Here is an 18601-nt window from a genome sequence, read left to right on the forward strand (position 1 = left end):
AGCCATTCTCTGTTGATCTCTCTCATCAACAAGGCGTTTCTATCTGCAGAACTGCCATTCACTGGATGTTTTTTGTTTTTGGCAATATTCTAAGTAGTTTCTAGAGACTATTATGCATGAAAATCCCAGGAGATCAGCTGTTACAGAAATACTCAAACCAGCCCGTCTGGCACCAACAATCATCCATACGTCATGCGCTAATATAATCAGCCAATCATGTGACAGCAGTGCAGTGCATAAAAGCATTCAGATATGGGTCAGGAGCTTCAGTTAATGTTCACATCAACCATCAGAATGGGTAAAAAATTTTATCTCAGTGATTTTGATTGTGGCATGATTGTTGGTTTCAGATTGGCTGGTTTGAGTATTTCTGTAACTGCTGATCTCCTGGGATTTTTACACTCAACAGTCTCTAGAATTTATTCCAAATGGTGCCAAAAACAAAAAACATCCAGTGAGTGGCAGTTCTGTGGACAGAAATGCCTTGTTGATGAGAGAGGTCAACAGAGAATGGCCAGACTGCTTAGTTAGCGATTACAGCCTCAAGTCTTTTTGGGTATGATGTGACAAGCTTTGCACACCTGGATTTGAGTATTTTCTGCCATTCTTCTCTGCAGATTCTCTCAAGCTCTGTCAGGTTGGATGGGGACCATAGGTGGACAGCCATTTTCAGGTCTCTCCAGAGATTATGTCGTGGAATATTGCGATGAATTTCTCTAAGTTGAAGAAAACTCTCAGAGTCTTGAGTTCCAGATGCCAAAGTTGCAGTTTATTGAGAATCAACAAACATGAGTCCAGTCAGCTGTCTGTCCTGTCTCTATTCCCTTAAGGTCCCAGTTATATACCTTATGTTATCTTTCTTCTTCTTATCTCTGTCCAATGGGATATCTACCTCTGTCCTCATCCTTTGCCACCAATATGTTTTAGTTCTGACTTTTGGTAAATATTGGTGGAAAAGTCCCCCTCTTTCTATTTTTTAAAAAACATATATGAAAGAACATACATCAGCAAAATGTACATCAGTCATACAGCTGGTGGGTCTAACGTCCACTTATTCTTGAGCATGTACTGCAACACTAGCACATTGTCAGAGCAAAAAGAGAACACAAGAAATATGAACTATATAACATCTAAGAATGATTATTATACCATCTAAAAAATGATTATTCTACAATAATGTTCAATTGGGTTCAAGTCTGTGCTCTGGCTGGGCCACTCAAAGATGTTACTAAGCCACTCTTGTGTTGTCTTGGCTGTGTGCTTAGGATCCCTGTCCTGTTGGAAGGTGAACCTTCGACCGAGTCTGAGGTTCTGAGCGCTCTGGACCAGGTTTTCATTAAGGATAACTCTGTATTTTCCTGACCACTTCCCCAGTCCCTGCCGCTGAAAAACACCCCCACAGCATGATGCTACCACCACCATGCTTCACCGGTGAGATGGTATGAGCTGTGCTTGGTTTCTTCCAAACATGATGCTTGGAATTGAGGCCAAACAGTTCAATCTTCATTTTATCAGACCAGAGAATCTTATTTCTTACAGTCTGAGAGTTCTTTAGGTGCTTTTTTATGTGTCTTGCACTGAGGAGAGGCTTCTGTCTGACCACTCTGCCAGACAGATCGGTGGAGTGTTGCAGTTATGTTTGTCTTTCTGCAAGTTTCTCCCATCTCTCTGGAGCTCAACCAGTGTGATTACTGGGTTCTTGGGCACCTCTCTTCACAATTCCCCTCAGATTGCTCAGTTTGGTCGGGTGGCCAGCTCTAGGAAGAGACCTGGTTGTTCCAATTTTTTTATTATTTAAGAATTATGGAGGCCACTATGCTCTTGGAAACCTTCAATGCAACTGAAAAACAATTGTAGCCTTTGCCATATCTGTGCCTCAACACAATTCTGTCTCAGAGCTCTACAGACAGTTATTTGACCTCATGGCTTTTTTTGCTCTTATATGCATTTTCAGCTGTGAGACCTTATATAGACAGGTGTGTACCTTTCCAAATCATGTTCATTCAATTGAATTTGCCACAGGTGAACTCCAAGTGTAGCAACATCTCAAAAATTATCCAGAGAAATCGGATGTACGTGAGCTAAATTTAAAGTGTCATAGCAAAGGGTCTGAATACTTATGTCAATGTGATATTTCATTTTTTCTTTCTTTTTAATAAATTTGCAAAGTTATCAAAAATCAGTTTTTTGCTTTGTCATTATGGGGTATGGAGTGTAGATTGATGAGAAATAATAATAATAATTTTAAGTATTTTAGCATAAGGCTACAACAACAAAATGTGAAAAACAAATTAAAGGGTCTGAATACTTTCTGAACGCACTGTAGGTCTTGGTCTGGATCTAGGTCTTCAAGGGTCTAGTCTTGGTCTGGATCTGGGTCTCAACGGGTCTAGTCTTGGTCTGGGTCTTGGAGGGTCTGGTCTTGACAACACCTCTGTTACAATGTAATGAGAACATCCAAACTCCTCTACAGTTTACATTCAAACCAAAGACCTTCCATCCGAAAGCTTCTAATCCAAATGTTGAAATCCAGAAGGGTGAACTTCGACCTCATCTTTGTAACATCTTTTATGTTCTGTGATTTGTTTGAAGAGGCTCCAGTGGTTTCAGGGTCTAAAATTGCATTTTTTATGATTCAAATGAAGAAAATTTTCATATGTTTGTTGCATCAGCTCATGAATATGCGTCTATGAAAATTCCTGAAAACTGCTCATGGCCTGATTAATAACAGGAGATCTGTATCAGTCCCGGCTTCTAATGCAGGAAACATGAGAAGACAGAGCAGAATGAGTGTTTAATCCAATCAGATTAGCCACTCTTACATCTCTAGATAGTAGATACAACCACTTTGAACTCATAGAAGTTCCAACACTTAGCCTTAATCTAATAGGTCAAGCTTGTACACAAGCTCTACGCAAGCCCCTTGACACAGGATGGCTTTCTAGAGTGCACAAAGTGAAGGATCCCGTACCCAGCAAATAAAAAAACACAGCCTTACTGCACATTTGAGTTTATTTTGAGTATGCTCTCAATTGTATCATTTTCTAATGTACAGATAAGGTCTTGTCCTGCAGAGATTTATGGGAAACTACATTTAAGCAAGAGTCAGTGATGGGTTCTAGAGACCGTAGACAGGAAATAATGTCCTTTCTCTGACTTTACTTGTCTCACTTGGGGGGTGGGGGTGGGGGTGGGGGGGTGTCTGGTATGCAAACAACACCAAGACAAGGTGTCCCCCTTTCTCTCTTTTTGCAGGTTTACCTAACATCCAGAGCCACACACAATCTCAGCACACCTTCTGATCTCATGCCATGTCTATTCAAACTCTGAAAAGCCGTTTACTGATTACGGATCTTTATACAAGTCTGCATTGAAACAGGACAGTTACACTGGTGCGGGGCCAGGGATGTAAATTCACATTCATTACGTACCTCAGAGCAGAGACAGTTTTGAACGCAGCAGCTGAGATTGGAATGGACTAAAGGGAATCCGTGGTTCTGTTCTGAGGATCTTAAAATATGGGATCAGAACTACATTATAGAATCTACATTTTACTCTTAACCAACTTACTCCACATCCAAATATATGAATATATGTTTTTTCTATTGTTTACATCAACCATCAGAATGGGGAAAAAATGTGATCTCAGTGATTTTGACTGTGGCATGATTGTTGGATCCAGACAAGCTGTTTGAGAATTTCTGTAACTACTGATCTTCTGGGAATTTCACACACAGTCTCAGAATGGTGTCAAAACAAAAAACATCTAGTGAGTGGCAGTTCTGCTGGAAGAAAAGCTTTGTTGATGAGAGAGGTCAATGGAGAATGGCCAGACTGGTCTGAGCTGTCAGCAAGGCTATGGTAACTCAGATAACCCCTCTGTACAATTGTAGTGAGCAGAATAACATCTCAGAATGCACAACATGTTGAACATTGAGGCAGATGGGCTACAACAGCAAAAGACCATGTAGGGCACATATAGTGTTCCTAATAAAGTGCTCAGTGAGTGTATATTAAGATAGTCTTTATACTAATATTTTATATATTGGCTAGTTGCTCACAGGTAGACCTTTTAATGTCAGCGTATAGGACTATGACTAAGTCTAGTTATTTTGTCTAAGAACTGCCAACTTGGACAGGAGGGGGCCATCTGACCAACATGTCAAGCAACCAACCACAGTTCGCATCTTTTATATAATGGTTAAAAGGTGTGTAAATCTGAAATCAGATATAACCATAAGAGCAGAGGGGAATATACAGGTGTGCTCTGGAATATCCATGAAAAATCCAATGCCACGGACATATACAACTTAGAGAAATCCAGCAAATTGTTCCCCATATTCTTTCATTATAATAACCGGGGGTCCTATTTTAAGAGTGCTAGCCCTAAGCGCAGTGTATGCCATAAGACATATATATTTCTATATATATTTCATATATAGTGATTTAAAAAAACAAATCCAAATCTTTTACCCTCAGGCCCCTTTTTGACTTCCCTCTACGTCAACAGGTGAAAAAATACCAATACAAATTGTATCATAAATAATATAAAAAAATAAACCATGACCTATAGATAATTTAACACAAATCTAATACATTTTTGTTTCATAAAAGGGACTTATATAATATATTTTATATAAGTTAACTATATTTTCAAAGTTTGGACATGAACTTTATTACAATCTGCTGATGAAATCTCCAAACTGCAAATGCAGAAACTGAGTTTAAACTTTGTGCTAAGATAAGACATGCTTTTGTAATGGTAGCCAGCAGGTAGTTAGCTGTGCAGCGTGTAAACCTCACTCACCTTGCCTCAAGAGGCGCAGTAGTGACTGACGCTAGAGGCTGTAGCCTTTAGCCTCATCTTTAGCGTGCCCGCCTCCCATGCCGGAAACACCGATTTGAATCCCGCTCAAAGTGGGCTTCTAGAGTTTACTCAGAATGGTGTCAAAACAAAAAACATCTAGTGAATGGCAGTTCTGCTGACAGAAATGCTTGTTGATGAGAGAGGTCAATGGAGAATGGCCAGAGTTATCAAAGTGGATAAAAACCTATGCACTCTGACATTGCATAATGACCAGGGGTTAAATTGGGCTGGTACGGTCTGGAACAGCGTTCCGGTACCATCGATACTAAAAAGAAGAATCAAATGCTTGTTTGTAAATCCATGCCATTTATTGTATTCTCTGATGCGTTTTTTGTTTGATCCCCTTGACACATTCCGTCTCTATTTAGTGAGTGTACTTGTGATAAAATTATAGACGCGAGTTCCGCTTCTGTACTGCGCCATGGTCTGATCTCTGATTCATAGAAATCATGTAATATGGAATCAACTGTTCACCCATTTATTAGATCCACTGTTATGCAGTAACAATTTGCTTAGTTTTGTTAAAAAGCTGAATATCCAAAGGGGTTTTGAATCAGGAATCAATCACATCCAAAGCGACATCAAATCAAAATGTCATAGGCCTACAACTTGAGAACAAAAGACCACTCAACCAACACACTGTAAAGGTTTCACTGTTACTTGTATATTGATGTGTACATTTTTGTCGATTCAGCATTTATTATTATTTTGTGTTATTTTTTCTTTTGAATTTTTTTTTCTAGCAAATATACAGTAGGACAGATGCATAGTAGTCATTTTAAAAGTGTCAGTATGTCAGTATGTGGCTCGCACAGACCCAACACTTTACGGATCGACTCGACTCGCTTTACTTTTGTGAGCTTGCTTTTCCACTGCTGTTTAGTTCCGCCTCAATGTGGGTGGGATTATAGGCTGATTGTCATACATCATCTTAAACGTGACACATAACAATAAACAATAACACGGCCGCTAGCTGTTAGCTATTAGCTCATTGTGCTGTAAAAAGCAGTTGTTTCATGGTGATATTACACAAGTGTTACAGCTAAATTGGCCTGGTTGTTTTATAAGCAAGCTGGTCAACTAAATAATGTTAAGCATTCAAGCAGAGTATAGAGTTAACGTACCATCTTCCATCGTGGACCCCATTGCTCGCCGGTCTAGATAGCGTTTGGTCGAACCACTTCCACTTTTCCTTGATGGTTCTGTAGTCACTTTTAAGTTTTTTTGTAACTTTTCCCTACACTGTTGGTAGGTCTGGTGGTAGCCGTGTCTCATCTGTGCGACCAACAGCTGATACACTTCCTGAAAGACTTTTTCGTTTTGTTTGTGGCTAATGAAAAGAATATCTGCACCTTGTTTATTGACCACAGCATGGTTTTGCACACAGCCATTTCTTTTTACAATTCGAAAGTTGTGTGAACAAATGATACTGCTATCGCTGTAGCTAACTTTAAACTAGCGGGTTGATGTCGCGTGTCAAAAAACCAGTGATGCTGGTAGTGACGATTTTCTATGACCAATCAGTGGTCTGCAGGGTTTTGATGTCACATTTAGTATCAGCTCATTTGGAACTTCGACTGAGGTAGTACTAAAAAAAGTACCAGGTAGCAGGTACTATCCACAGTGAAAAAACCCCCCCAAAAAGCAAGCAGAGTCGAGTCGAACCATGCCGTGGAAAAGCCCCATTACAGTGCAGTATTAATATATTACAGTATATATTTCAATGTATAAGTATTATATTAATATATAGGTATTATATACTATATTTGTACAATCCATTAATTGCAAAAATAATTTTCTTGTTCATCTTTTGGAGCACTTGCTTCTGTTTCACACATGACGATAAAAAACGGAGCACAAGCTGGTCCTGAATAAATTAAGTAATTACAATAATGACAATTGTGCATGTGCACAATTACATTTTTTACTCTTGTGTTTGTGCATTGCGGTATTTACATTTATCCAAGTGGTTCGAGTGTTTTGAATATGTGCACTAAAATTAGTTCAGATCCATTTATGATTCGTTCAGTGACCATTTCTGGTGATGCCAGAGGGTGGCAACAAATGAGTGTCTTGTGTGAAATTTGTTAGTCACTGAATCAACGATCAAAAGAAAATGTTAATCCTTTAAAATTTGTGTCTACAGACCTACAATGAGACTTTAGTAGAGGTTTTAAGCATTATGAGAACACAGCAAATCTATCATTTCCCTACAGTTTGTGAGTTGCTGAGCATGACTTTTATCAAAAGACAACAATATTAGTCTTATAATAATTAGGAGTTTCACAAGTTCAAAAAAAGCATTTCTACATATCTATTGACTTCAATAAGTCAATAATGTGTTCTAAGAACACAGCAGATCGATCTTTTTCATACAGTTTGTCGACTGCACACCAACATAGAGTTAAAAAACAGGAGCTGATATTAAAAATAGCTTACATATTTAACAGATCTAGTAATCTGCTTAAATTGACAAAAATAACCAATCAAACGTTTACCTCACAAACATCACGTAAAAAGAATAACTTTTTAAGACACAGGTGTTCAAAAGCCTGTTAAAATTAGGATTGTCCATTGTTTTTTCTGCAGTGCATTTCACATAATGCTGCCAATCAAGAACGATACACTGATCAATAACTCTTGTTTGTGTGTTCCTCATCTCTAGATTATTATTTAGATCAACATTAATGCAGATAAAAAACATGGATAAAAGAGCATTGTTGAAAGCAATTTTGTAGAAATGAATGGAGCCGCGTTTATTAGACTGTCTGACTGACAGCATATTACGCACAGGTTTTTTCTACTCATGAAACTCACCTGTGATTGGCTGGATGGTTGCTCATTCATCTTAAAGTAACAAATACAAAGAATAATGTATACAAAGCCACCATTTGGACTCAGTATGGGTTTAGCTTGAAAAAGTGCGGGGGACAAAATCACCTTTTTTAAGAGTGCAAGGGAGGTATCCCCCAGCCACATCCTCTGTGGCTGCTACGCCTTTGCAGTGGGATTTACAATAATGAAAATGCTTCTTCACAAGGCAGTGAAGAATGTTAAACTCTTATAATTTAATGCAAATGTTTTCATTACCAATTATATTATCAGAATAACAATTTGAGTAAAAGGTAGTCGTGCAGACGGTGTTTGTTTCCCCTGTTAAGAACAATGTGCATTTACTTTTAAATTGTAAAATTAGAAATACATTTAGCTGGTTTTATAAGATAACTCCCAACAGGCAATAAGACAACTTGTCCCAGCTGTCATCTGATTTTTATAAAATAAATTTGATATCATTCTTTTCTTTTCTTTTTTTTTTTTTTCTAAATATAAATGTTTAATTGTTGGTTATATTTGCACACAGCCAGCATTCTAAAGAGGATAGTAGTTATCATGAGAAATAGAAACACGTGTTGCATGTTTAAGTGTTTGTGTGTGTGTGTGTGTGTGTGTGTGTGTGTGTGTGTGTGTGTGTGTGTGTGTGTGTGTGTGTGTGTGTGTGTGTGATATTCTTTTTTCTTATTTTTTGTCATCTACTAAACCAAATTTTCCATGTAATTATGTATTTTCACAATTAAGTTGAATAATGCCATACATAAACTATGATAGACAAATCATTAAAACATAATCCCAGTCAAATCAATTCATTTGAAAGACAAAACTTCTATGAATTACATACCAAACAACCCTATTAATAAATCCATATTTAGACACCTATGTATTTTATAAAAAGAATATTATTAATTTAATGTAAAGAGCTCCCCCACCACCGAAATCCCAATTTAACCCCTGATAATGCCAGCTAATCAGATTAGTGCTTGACGGTTTTTTTAAACCTCTTTCCATTTTTGTTTGCAGTATGCATCATGTAGTCAGTTAACAGTCCACAGACGAGCAGTCTGAGGCTATATAGTGGCAAAACAAGACTAAACTGCAGCACTGTTCCAAAGTCTAGTGAGCTGCTTAACTCGACATTATTTTAATGCATCACAATCGCACTTCCGATGTGATGCCTGTTCCAAAAGGTAAGAAGCAACATTATTAATATGTTTCCATTTGAAAATGCATTGATTTTGCAACATTTACAGTATGTCTCACATCCACACTGGAACGCTGTTATCCTCCACTGGAAGCGGAGCAAAGACTAACTCCATTGCCTCATACTTTGGAAAACGATGACCTTAGGAAACTGTAAACAGAGTTCTCAAACAAAAATGGATTAGTGGGAGGCAGGCCAAAATGCAGAGTTTTGGCCAAATTTCATAAAATCCAACAACAGAACTGTGTCGTTATAACAAAGTATTTCTGTGGCATGATTAAAACAAAATCCAACACCAAACTGAAGACTATAGCTTATCCTGCATATTGTGCCACAGATGAGTGCTCCCAGTGTAGACAGCTTGCTTGATTTTAACAGGAGCGATATAGGTTTGACATAGGGCTGGGCGATAAAACTATATTGATATATATCACGCTAAAGAAAATCCACGATAAGCTTTTGAGGAATTTTCGATATTTACTGCGTGTCGCTAAAACACAAGCAGTTCGGCTTTCTCAGGCTGCGTTTCCACTGGGGCTGATGAAATCCACTCAAAGGCGCTCACAGCTCTAGGAGAGAGCTTGGTCCGCACCGCTGCCAATCCTACGATCCACCTTGCGAGCATGACGCTCGGCTTTCATAGGAATTAATTGAAAACTCTCTCAGCTTCGCTCACAATACGCCAGTGTTAACGTAGGGTCAGACTGGATGAACTTGCTAATGCTAGCTGCCTTGCTAACAATTAGGTTACGTCGGACACCGGATTGATTCCATCCGCACCGCAAGACTTCATGACGGTTGCGCCCTCTCATCGTCTCTAGTGAAGAGCGCGACAGAACAACAGTGATGTGGACAACAGCTCTGATTTTTCTGCGCTTTAATCTTGAATATTGTTCTCTAGCAACAAACATGGATAATGTCTGCCCTGTCCCGCTCCGCACGCGTTGCCTCGTTTCCCTGCATGTGTGTAAACATGAAGCGCCGCATGAGTTAAAGTGGTTTCAAAGCAACTTTTAGACCATAATGTTTGTCCCTTCTAAATGTATCTTTATTCATCAGCATGTTACGAGTCTTTAGTAATAAACAAATCTATTTCTGTTCTAATTTTGTGAAAATTAATTAGATGTCTGGAATGGATAAGGAAAGACTAAAATTACTAGTTGGTAGACTAGTCTCTAACTTTAAAGAAAATATACAAATGTGTTTTAAATTAAAAAAAAAAACTTTTTCTAAATTTTCTCTCGGGACACCCCTGAACCCACATTCAGCATCATTCCACAGTCACAAGGGCTTCTATGCCCCATACTTGGGTATCTGAATCTAAAGAAATATAAAAAATATTTCATTTTAATGTAAAAATATTCCAACAAATACTGGACTGATATCACTATGCTTTAGAACAAACAGATGATCTTTTAACATTCATTTTCAATTGATAAACGGTAAAAGACGGTAAAATTGGTAAAATATCCTGCAGACCCCACTGCTTTGTCCGTTTCTGGACCCCCTGTGCAGTTTTGTAGAGACTATTTTGACTGTTTAGAATTCATTTTTTCTTCTTTTCTTCTGTCAACTTTGAAATAAAAAAAAAAGAAAGTGCAATGTGTAAATGTATATCGTGATGAATATCGATATCGAACAATATGAAAAAGATTATCGTGATAACAATTTTGGCCATATCGCCCAGCCCTAGTTTGACAAGACTGTGTCCAATGTAGACACTGTAACTGTAGGTTGTTTATCGCTGCCATGCAATGCTGCAACTTGCCTCATAAATAAAGAATTTAAGACTTTTAAACTTGCCTCATTCAGTCACATTTATAATGCATTTCTGCAGTAAGTCTTCTGTTTTTAATTCAATTAAAAAACAGAAGGTAACTTTGACCACCCACCCCTACTTGCATGTACCCTTAACAGAGAAGGCAATTTCAGAATGCATTGTAACAAAAAACATTGTTTCATTTCAGTTAGGGTGTTGTCTTAAAAGCCAACAACCGATGTAGGCAATAGAAAATAAAGATGCTTACTATCTTTTGGAACAGAGTTTATATCCTGAAGGAAAGAAACAATGCAATGTTGAACATTTTAAAGCAAAATGTATCTTAACATTTTGTTTAAATGGATTGTAAATGGCAATGGAATGGTGTTAAGAGGCAAATAGTATGGTCACCTTGGCATATGTAGCCATATTTTAGGTACTCTTACACAGGTTACAATAGCAGGACAATATCTGTCTTTACAGATGTGCACACAGGAGAGCAATAACAGCAGTAGCCAGGAAAGAAAGAACATTCTGTATCTCTCCTTGAAATTGAACAAGTAAATCAAGAGAGACAAAACTGGAAGCTAATTAAAAAAACTATAAACCAACTAAAGAAATCCATGATTATGGGTTTTGGAGTACAGCAAATCATAGACAAAGGTAGTTGCATGGAATTTTCCCCATAAAGAGCATCTCCTGTGTTTTATTTCGGTCTGTGAAAGGATGGGTCACCAGGGGTTAAGATGTGCAAAGTGGGTGGATAATTTGTGGCCTGTCGTCTGACTAATCAGTTTTTTAGTGATCCATTACTCTGCATTATTTATGCTAAGTAGACATTCTCTTCAGGATAATTTGTAAAGAACATTCCTCTACAGATCTCTTAAAGGCATTGGATAACACACACACAATGCCCCTACACCCCTTTAATCCTGACATACTTTCAGAAACATGAGTGCATGTCACCATCAATAAGGTTTAAACATTAAGAGACTAATATCAAATGAAATAATAGTAGCAACACAAATCAGAATTAAACTGTGACTCAGCTCAGCGGAGGGTTACAATGTAATGCTTCAACAGACCAAAAACAACCACACAACATTACGAACAAACAATAAGTCTCATTTAACCTTGCAGTGTCACTTTTGTTGAAACTGTGATGCACAGTTATTAAGTCCAATGAAATTAGCCCCAGAGCTGCACAGTTAAATGACCTTTCAGACTTTATCAAGCCAGTTATGGAGGATATCCAGATGCCTCCACCACATGTTGAGCAGCTTGCAGACATGTCACAGAGGATGTAACACACATATCAGAGGCTACGGGTGATCAGTCCAACTCAGACACACATCAGAGTCCATCAGTGATGAACTGAGGAACACATGCGCACACACACATGCAGACATCAAAGAACAATAGTGAAGAACTGAATCACTAACACACACACAAACAGGGTTGGGGAGTAACAGAATACATATAAGAGGATCACATATTTAAAATACAATATATTATTTCCACTACTCTAATATTCCACTAACTTTATTCCACTACAGTTACAATTAAAATCATTGATAATAAGAATATGATTACATTCAAAAAGTATTTGGATTAATGAATAGACTACTTTTAATAGATTTTATTGTCATTTGTTTCATTTAATATTTAGTCAATTCAGTTAGAACTGATGCAATCCAAGGAGCGTTTGAACAGTGGTGAAACACATTTTTATGATTTGTTACTTTCATGTGAGCAGACAGAATGCACTTTAACACTGCTGTAAGTGAAAACACATGAATATGTTGTCATTGAGGAACTTACGCTTTGGGAGCTTAATAGAGAGAATCCACATATGATCATAAAAAGATTGCATTGTGTGTTATTTGAAGTTTGGAGCAGCAAAAAAGTAGTAAACCATGTATGAATAGTCATGTGAACATTTAGTTTTATGCTAAGCTAAAATGCTATTTCTAGCCCTTACATGCACCTGTTAACAGGCACGATTATATTTTTTCTATCAAGAAAAATAAGACCCTTGATATTAGGGCAAAGATGTACTACAAAAATATTTTTCTTGATGATAATTTTTTAATGGGTTTCCTGTAAAGATATCTAAAAATCCTTGAAACAGGACAAATTTATTTAATCTTGTATTATAAGCAACATTACATAAGCTATTTAGGCTTTTTAACAGAAAATGGTGTTATTTGTAATGTATATTTTTAACATATACGTGAATTGTGTATTACTGTACTGACATTTTTTTCACTTTCTGTGCTATAAAATCTATAATGAAGAAGTAATCTAATGTATTTAGATTACATTACTGACCTTTAATGTAATGTAATGGTATACGTTACAAATTACATTTTACAGAATGTATTATGTAATCTGTAGTGGAATACATTAACCCTCCCAACCCTGCACACACACACACACATAAACACTTCAGATACGATGAGGGAAGATTTGTCTATTAACCTAATTATTTTATCGTAGCCCTTTGCATTTAAATAATCATACAATGTCATATCGCTATTTTATTTTTATGAATTGTGCAGCCCTATTATATAAGTGTGTGTGTGTGTATGTGTGTGTGTGTTACATGAATATATACTGTATTATTGACCGTTAAGTATGCTACAGTAATAAAACAAAGCATTAAAATATGACTCCGCAATCACATTAAAACATCCACAACGTCACTAAAATACAATACGCATGGGATTAGATCCACTACTCCATCGCACTACAGTGTGAAGCGAGGAGGCCTACTTGGAGAAACAGCATGGATGGATGCAAAAAAACATTTTTATCTAAACGGCCCCTTAATAACATGACACAGCACCAATAGAAGTTTAAAGTTACCTCTAAAAAAAGTATTTTTTTCTTTCAAATGACTGTATGTAAATTTCCACTTTATCCACTGATTGGTTTGTTCTCCGTTTTCTGAAATATCCCGATGCTGTTTTACTGCGTGAGAAACTGCTGCAAATTATTCTGTGAAATATCATTACGAACGAGCAAATCGATTTAGACCTTTTTGCTTCCTCGTTGAAAAGAACAGACTCAAGAGGATTATTTATTCGTGAACTAGTTCTGATTCTACGCAGCCGACAAAAATATGGGACATGCGTCATAATCAATGATTTTGTCAGTGAAAATATTTTTGTCAGATAAGTCAAAGCTTTCACTGTATATTTTATTTCTGTTAGACACATAGACACAAATGGCAGATAGGAAGTGTAAAATGAGTAGTATGCCATCTGATCTGACCATCTGACACCATATGATCACTCAAATGCCATTGGCTCTTGGTGTCATGTGATCTTGTCACGTGTCCGATTGCAACAATGTAATTTTTGGATGTATTTTCACAGAGAGAAACCTTTAGTTTCACTCTGTTCCTCATGTGTAGATATCGTATGTTTCAGAAGACTTTAAATGCAGCATGAGTTGTTTGTTTTGATATTGTAACTGCTCTTTTATCTGCATGTTATGACTTTCATATTGTTGGTAGGTTATTATTTTGTTTTATCAGTGGTAAGGTTTAGGGATGGTTAAGGTGATCTAAAATATTAACATGATTCTATAGTATAATGTTGCTAAACAATAACGCGTAATGAATCCGATGATTGCCGAGCCTATGACGGAATCGTCCAAAATAAAGAGCGAATGGTATGGCAATGACATTTTGATGATGCAGCCAAAAAGTCGGTACGGTAATGTTTTGGTCATGAGATTACCCTGGTCCCCAAACAACCGGTCCTCTATTGCATACAAACCAAAATAGGTTTAATTACATATATGAAAAGCTTGTACACACTCACATTTACATTAAAGATGCAGCAGGCTATTGGATATGCAAAGGCACAAAAAAGTACAAAGATGAATAACGCAGTGAGAAGCAAAAACAGCTGACAGTGTGTGTGTGTGTGTGTGTGTGTGTGTGTGTGTGTGTGTGTGTGTGTGTGTGTGTGTGTGTGTGTGTGTGGGCGGGTTGGCTGGTTTAGGAAAACATTTTTTTAGGTTACAAACTAGTAATAACAAGGCTATTATGCTATAAATGTGGTTTATGAGAACATTTCTATTGTCCCCATAATTCAAATATCTTAAAAAACACTCTAAACTATGTTTGGTTTTTTTAAATGAAAAAAATGGTAAAAGTTTTTTGAGGGTTAGGTTTAGGGGATAGAATCTATAGTTCGTAGAGTATAAAAATCATTATGTCACTGGAGAGTCCTCATAAGGATAGCTGCACCAACGTGTGTGTGTGTGTGTGTGTGTGTGTGTGTGTGTGTGTGTGTGTGTGTGTGTGTGTGTGTGTGTGTGTGTTTGTGTGAGTGAGCGTGTATTTATCACTTTGTGGGGACCAAATGTCCCCATAAGGATAGTAAAACCCGAAATTTTTGACCTTGTGGGGACATTTTGTCGGTCCCCATGAGGAAAACAGCTTATAAATCATACTAAATTATGTTTTTTGAAAATGTAAAAATGCAGAAAGTTTTCTGTGAGGGTTAGGTTTAGGGGTAGGGTTAGGTTTAGGGGATAGAATATAAAGTTTGTACAGTATAAAAACCATTATGTCTATGGAAAGTCCCCATAAAACATGGAAACACAACATGAGTGTGTGTGTGTGTGTGCGTGTGAGAGAGAGAGAAAGAAAGAAAGAAAGAAAGATTGACAGGAAATAAATATAAAAATGTCAAAATATAAATGTCAAAGAATCAATCTTTAAAATGCTGATACATTTCAACACAAGCTCATTCCTTACAAAACCAAGACTTTATCATGAAAAAAGGACAATGCTCTCTCAGCACTAACATTCATCAATAGTTATCTACTGTATATTTTCACTTAAACTGTTGGGAGATTTAAAGATTCTGTTTGGTCTTTAACTCCAGAGAGTAACACTTTAACAGCCATACACCTACACAGAGTGTAGCCAGAGGACTGATTCAGCTTAACTCAGTTCGAATTGCCAGCTAGGATTGTGTAATGTGTGCAGCATGTGCTTTAAAAACATGAGATAGATAGATGAGAGAGAGAGAGAGAGAGAGGAGAGAGAGAGAGAGAGAGAGAGAGAGAGAGAGAGAGATATGCTGAGTTCCCAAAACAACAGAACACAGCAGAAGATTCCGGTTAGAGCTGATGGAGGAGGAGGAGGAGTGTGTCTCTTACCCTTCTCATTGTTGCTTCGAACCGAGGTTGCGAGAAGCATCGTCAAGGCCACGAGCGCCCTGAAAGCGGACCGCTGGAATGACATACTGTCACGCTGTCTGTACGTTAGAACTAATAATCCTGTCGAGTCCCGGAAACGTGAAGAAGCTCACCGAAGCCCTGGCTGGAAAAAAGGACACACACATACACATTAACAGACTGAGGCTGCGTAGGTGCTGAGCACACACACTTTAGACTCGTTACTCACGCGCTTTAGTGTTGCCAACTTAACGACTTTTCAGACCCCTTTAGCGCATTTTATTCTAAAGAGCACCTAGCGACAAATCTAGAGACTTTTTGGACAACCCTTAGCTACTTTCCGTCGCCAGTACTACCGCGCGAGCTGGCATACCTCTCTCTCTGCGTCTACTCTGTTTTGAGTGGCAAAGAAGAGCAGCACATTCAGTTCATGTGCAAACAGAGTTGCCAAGGACCATGCACTAATCTGTATTGTTTGCTCCTCCTTTGTTTTAATTTAAACAATTTAATTTGACCATTTCTTTCTTGCTTATCCTCACTGTTACCCAGATGGAGGCTGTGCGATAGAAAAAATAAGACATTGTGCCGCTTTTAACTTTATCTCAGGGTGAACTTTTTACATGTAAATATAGCCGAAATCACAGCAGTGCAGAGTAGCAGCTTGGGAATGGCTTGGAAGTGACTACTGGTTAACGTGTAGTCTTAATGGGCAACGTTTCAGTCACTATTTCATACTCGTTCCGTTGTCTGACAACAGAAACAGAAACAGAAGACATGAGAACAGCTTTATTGGGATTTCGGCTGTTTTCAAATACAGTATGTGAGCACAGAGAGGAGGAGAGGAGCAAACAGAGGTAAAGAAAGGGCTGACACAAGGCAAAATCCAAAACAACACGATGACGTCATGAATATGCAAATGATTGTATGACGTCAGCTAGCTACATTTAGCAACTTTTTGAGCAGACTTTAGCTACTTTTAATTGAAAGTAGTTAGCAACACTGCGCGCTGCCCCAGTGATTCCATTGATCGTCTCGTGTCACTCGCTGTGTGTGATGTGATGTGGTGATCGAAAACGTTCCCTTCCCCATTCAGTAACCGAGAAAACGATTCTGCATCGACAATTGCAACGTAAAATCGAGCGCTTGCTGACAGTTTTCAGATTTGTGGAACTGCGAGGAGGGACGTTTTTCCTTGTCCGTGAAAATCTCCCGGTAGCCTTTAAGAGCTCGCTCATTATTCTCCCGCTCTGACCGCTGTGCGCGCGAGAGGAAGGTGCACCTGTCGCCCGTTGAGAATTCAGCTCACAGCCTCACGCGACTGTGGCCAAAACCGCACGCGTGCACAAACACTCTATTCCCATCGCAGAGAGGGAGAGGGAGGGGTGTTTAATGTTCATGTTCAACTAAAGAGACGGAGAGAGTAGAAGGGACAGTGAGGGCCCGAAAAAGGATTTAAATCTGTAGGGATGTTTACAGTTTGCTCTCCAGCCTCGCCTCATCTCGACTGTTGTGTTGCTGCAATTCTATGACACGCGACCCGAAACGGGGCTCTCGCGACGCATCCCTCAATCCTCAGCTCTTTTCTCGCACTTATATCCTATACATTCCCCTCCATCCAGCTGAATGCCAGTCCCGTTCTCACATCCGCGCAACCGGGATACCCCGCCGAACCATGGAAAACAGAAGCAGGTGCACACAGTCCGAGCGCGCTGAATGTGAAAGAGCGGTGATGCTTATGTAGCTCGCGATGGGAGTGGAGAGGACGCGTGAGGGGCAAAACAAAATATTTAGTTTAACACATCGGTTTTATGACTGGTGCGCCCGTTAAAAGTGTGCGCGGATGCAGGCGCATTCCAGAGCGTGCCCCTATTTACAAACCTGACAGGTGTATCAACACCTCCCCCCTCCCGACAATAATGCCTCTGCGTGTCTGTGTGTTCTGAAGGAGGGCAGATTATAATACGCACCGATATATGCACTCCTCGTGATGCCCGTTGGCTCCGTAGGTTTTAGAGTGTCGGACCCGTCTATGCCTGCTGGCGCTCGCGCTAAGGTCCCAGTGGATCAATCTTGGTTCTCGTTCCGCCCTCCGCTTTCTTCTTGTTTTTCTTGCCTTTTCCTCTCACCACAGCTACCGTTCACTGCAGCAAAACAGTCTGTCTGAAAGCACTGAGAAAGGGAGGGAGAGAGATAGAGAGGGAGGGATGGAGGGGGCAGGCGCGCGGGGTGGAGGGGGAGGGGTGGGGATTTTAATACGATTTTGCTGTGACATTTGGAAAATACTGCCTGAAAGATATTATTATTATTATTACTAGTATTATTATTATTATTATTATTATTATTATTATTATTATTTGGTGTAAAACATAACTGCACACAGAGTTTGTAGCCTCGCCTGCTTATTAAGGCTGGCGGCGCGAGGTGTGGTCTTGTGAATCGAGTCCCCGAGCGCGCCGGGCCCTGGAGACTCCGACTGCTCGGAAGGCCCGTTCGAGAAAGGGGAGGAGACTCGTGAGAGGATTTAAGGATTAATTCTGCACGCGGATTACTCGCTGTGCGGTGCGAGGGGACGCACGGGGTTAAACATGGACGACCGCACGAGAGGAAGATACCTCGAGCTCGGACTTGCGGCCACAGTCGCTCGCCCTCAAGTAGCTATCGGAGTGTCCGAGCGGGCCAGCTCCGTTTTACCATCCTCTCGGACAAAATCACTGTACATTAACTTTGCCAACACACAGTG

General features: G+C 39.0%; 1 protein-coding gene across 3 annotated transcripts in view; it reads right to left on the reverse strand.

The window, feature by feature from the left end:
- The window catches only part of LOC127649389 (cell adhesion molecule 3-like), a 100619-nt gene extending 82605 nt beyond the window's left edge, over positions 1 to 18014 (reverse strand). For all 3 annotated transcript variants that reach the window (XM_052134455.1, XM_052134454.1, XM_052134457.1), the window contains exons 1-2: positions 17829 to 18014; positions 15844 to 16006 (exon numbers count right to left, since the gene is read on the reverse strand). In XM_052134455.1, coding sequence (XP_051990415.1) covers positions 15844 to 15928 — 85 coding nt within the window. In that variant the 5' untranslated portion in view covers positions 15929 to 16006; positions 17829 to 18014. The remainder of the gene's footprint in view (positions 1 to 15843; positions 16007 to 17828) is intronic.
- Between the last annotated feature and the right edge of the window lie 587 nt (positions 18015 to 18601).

Source organism: Xyrauchen texanus, chromosome 9 (assembly GCF_025860055.1).
Source record: "Xyrauchen texanus isolate HMW12.3.18 chromosome 9, RBS_HiC_50CHRs, whole genome shotgun sequence".
In the NCBI taxonomy this organism is placed as follows: Eukaryota; Metazoa; Chordata; class Actinopteri; order Cypriniformes; family Catostomidae; genus Xyrauchen; species Xyrauchen texanus.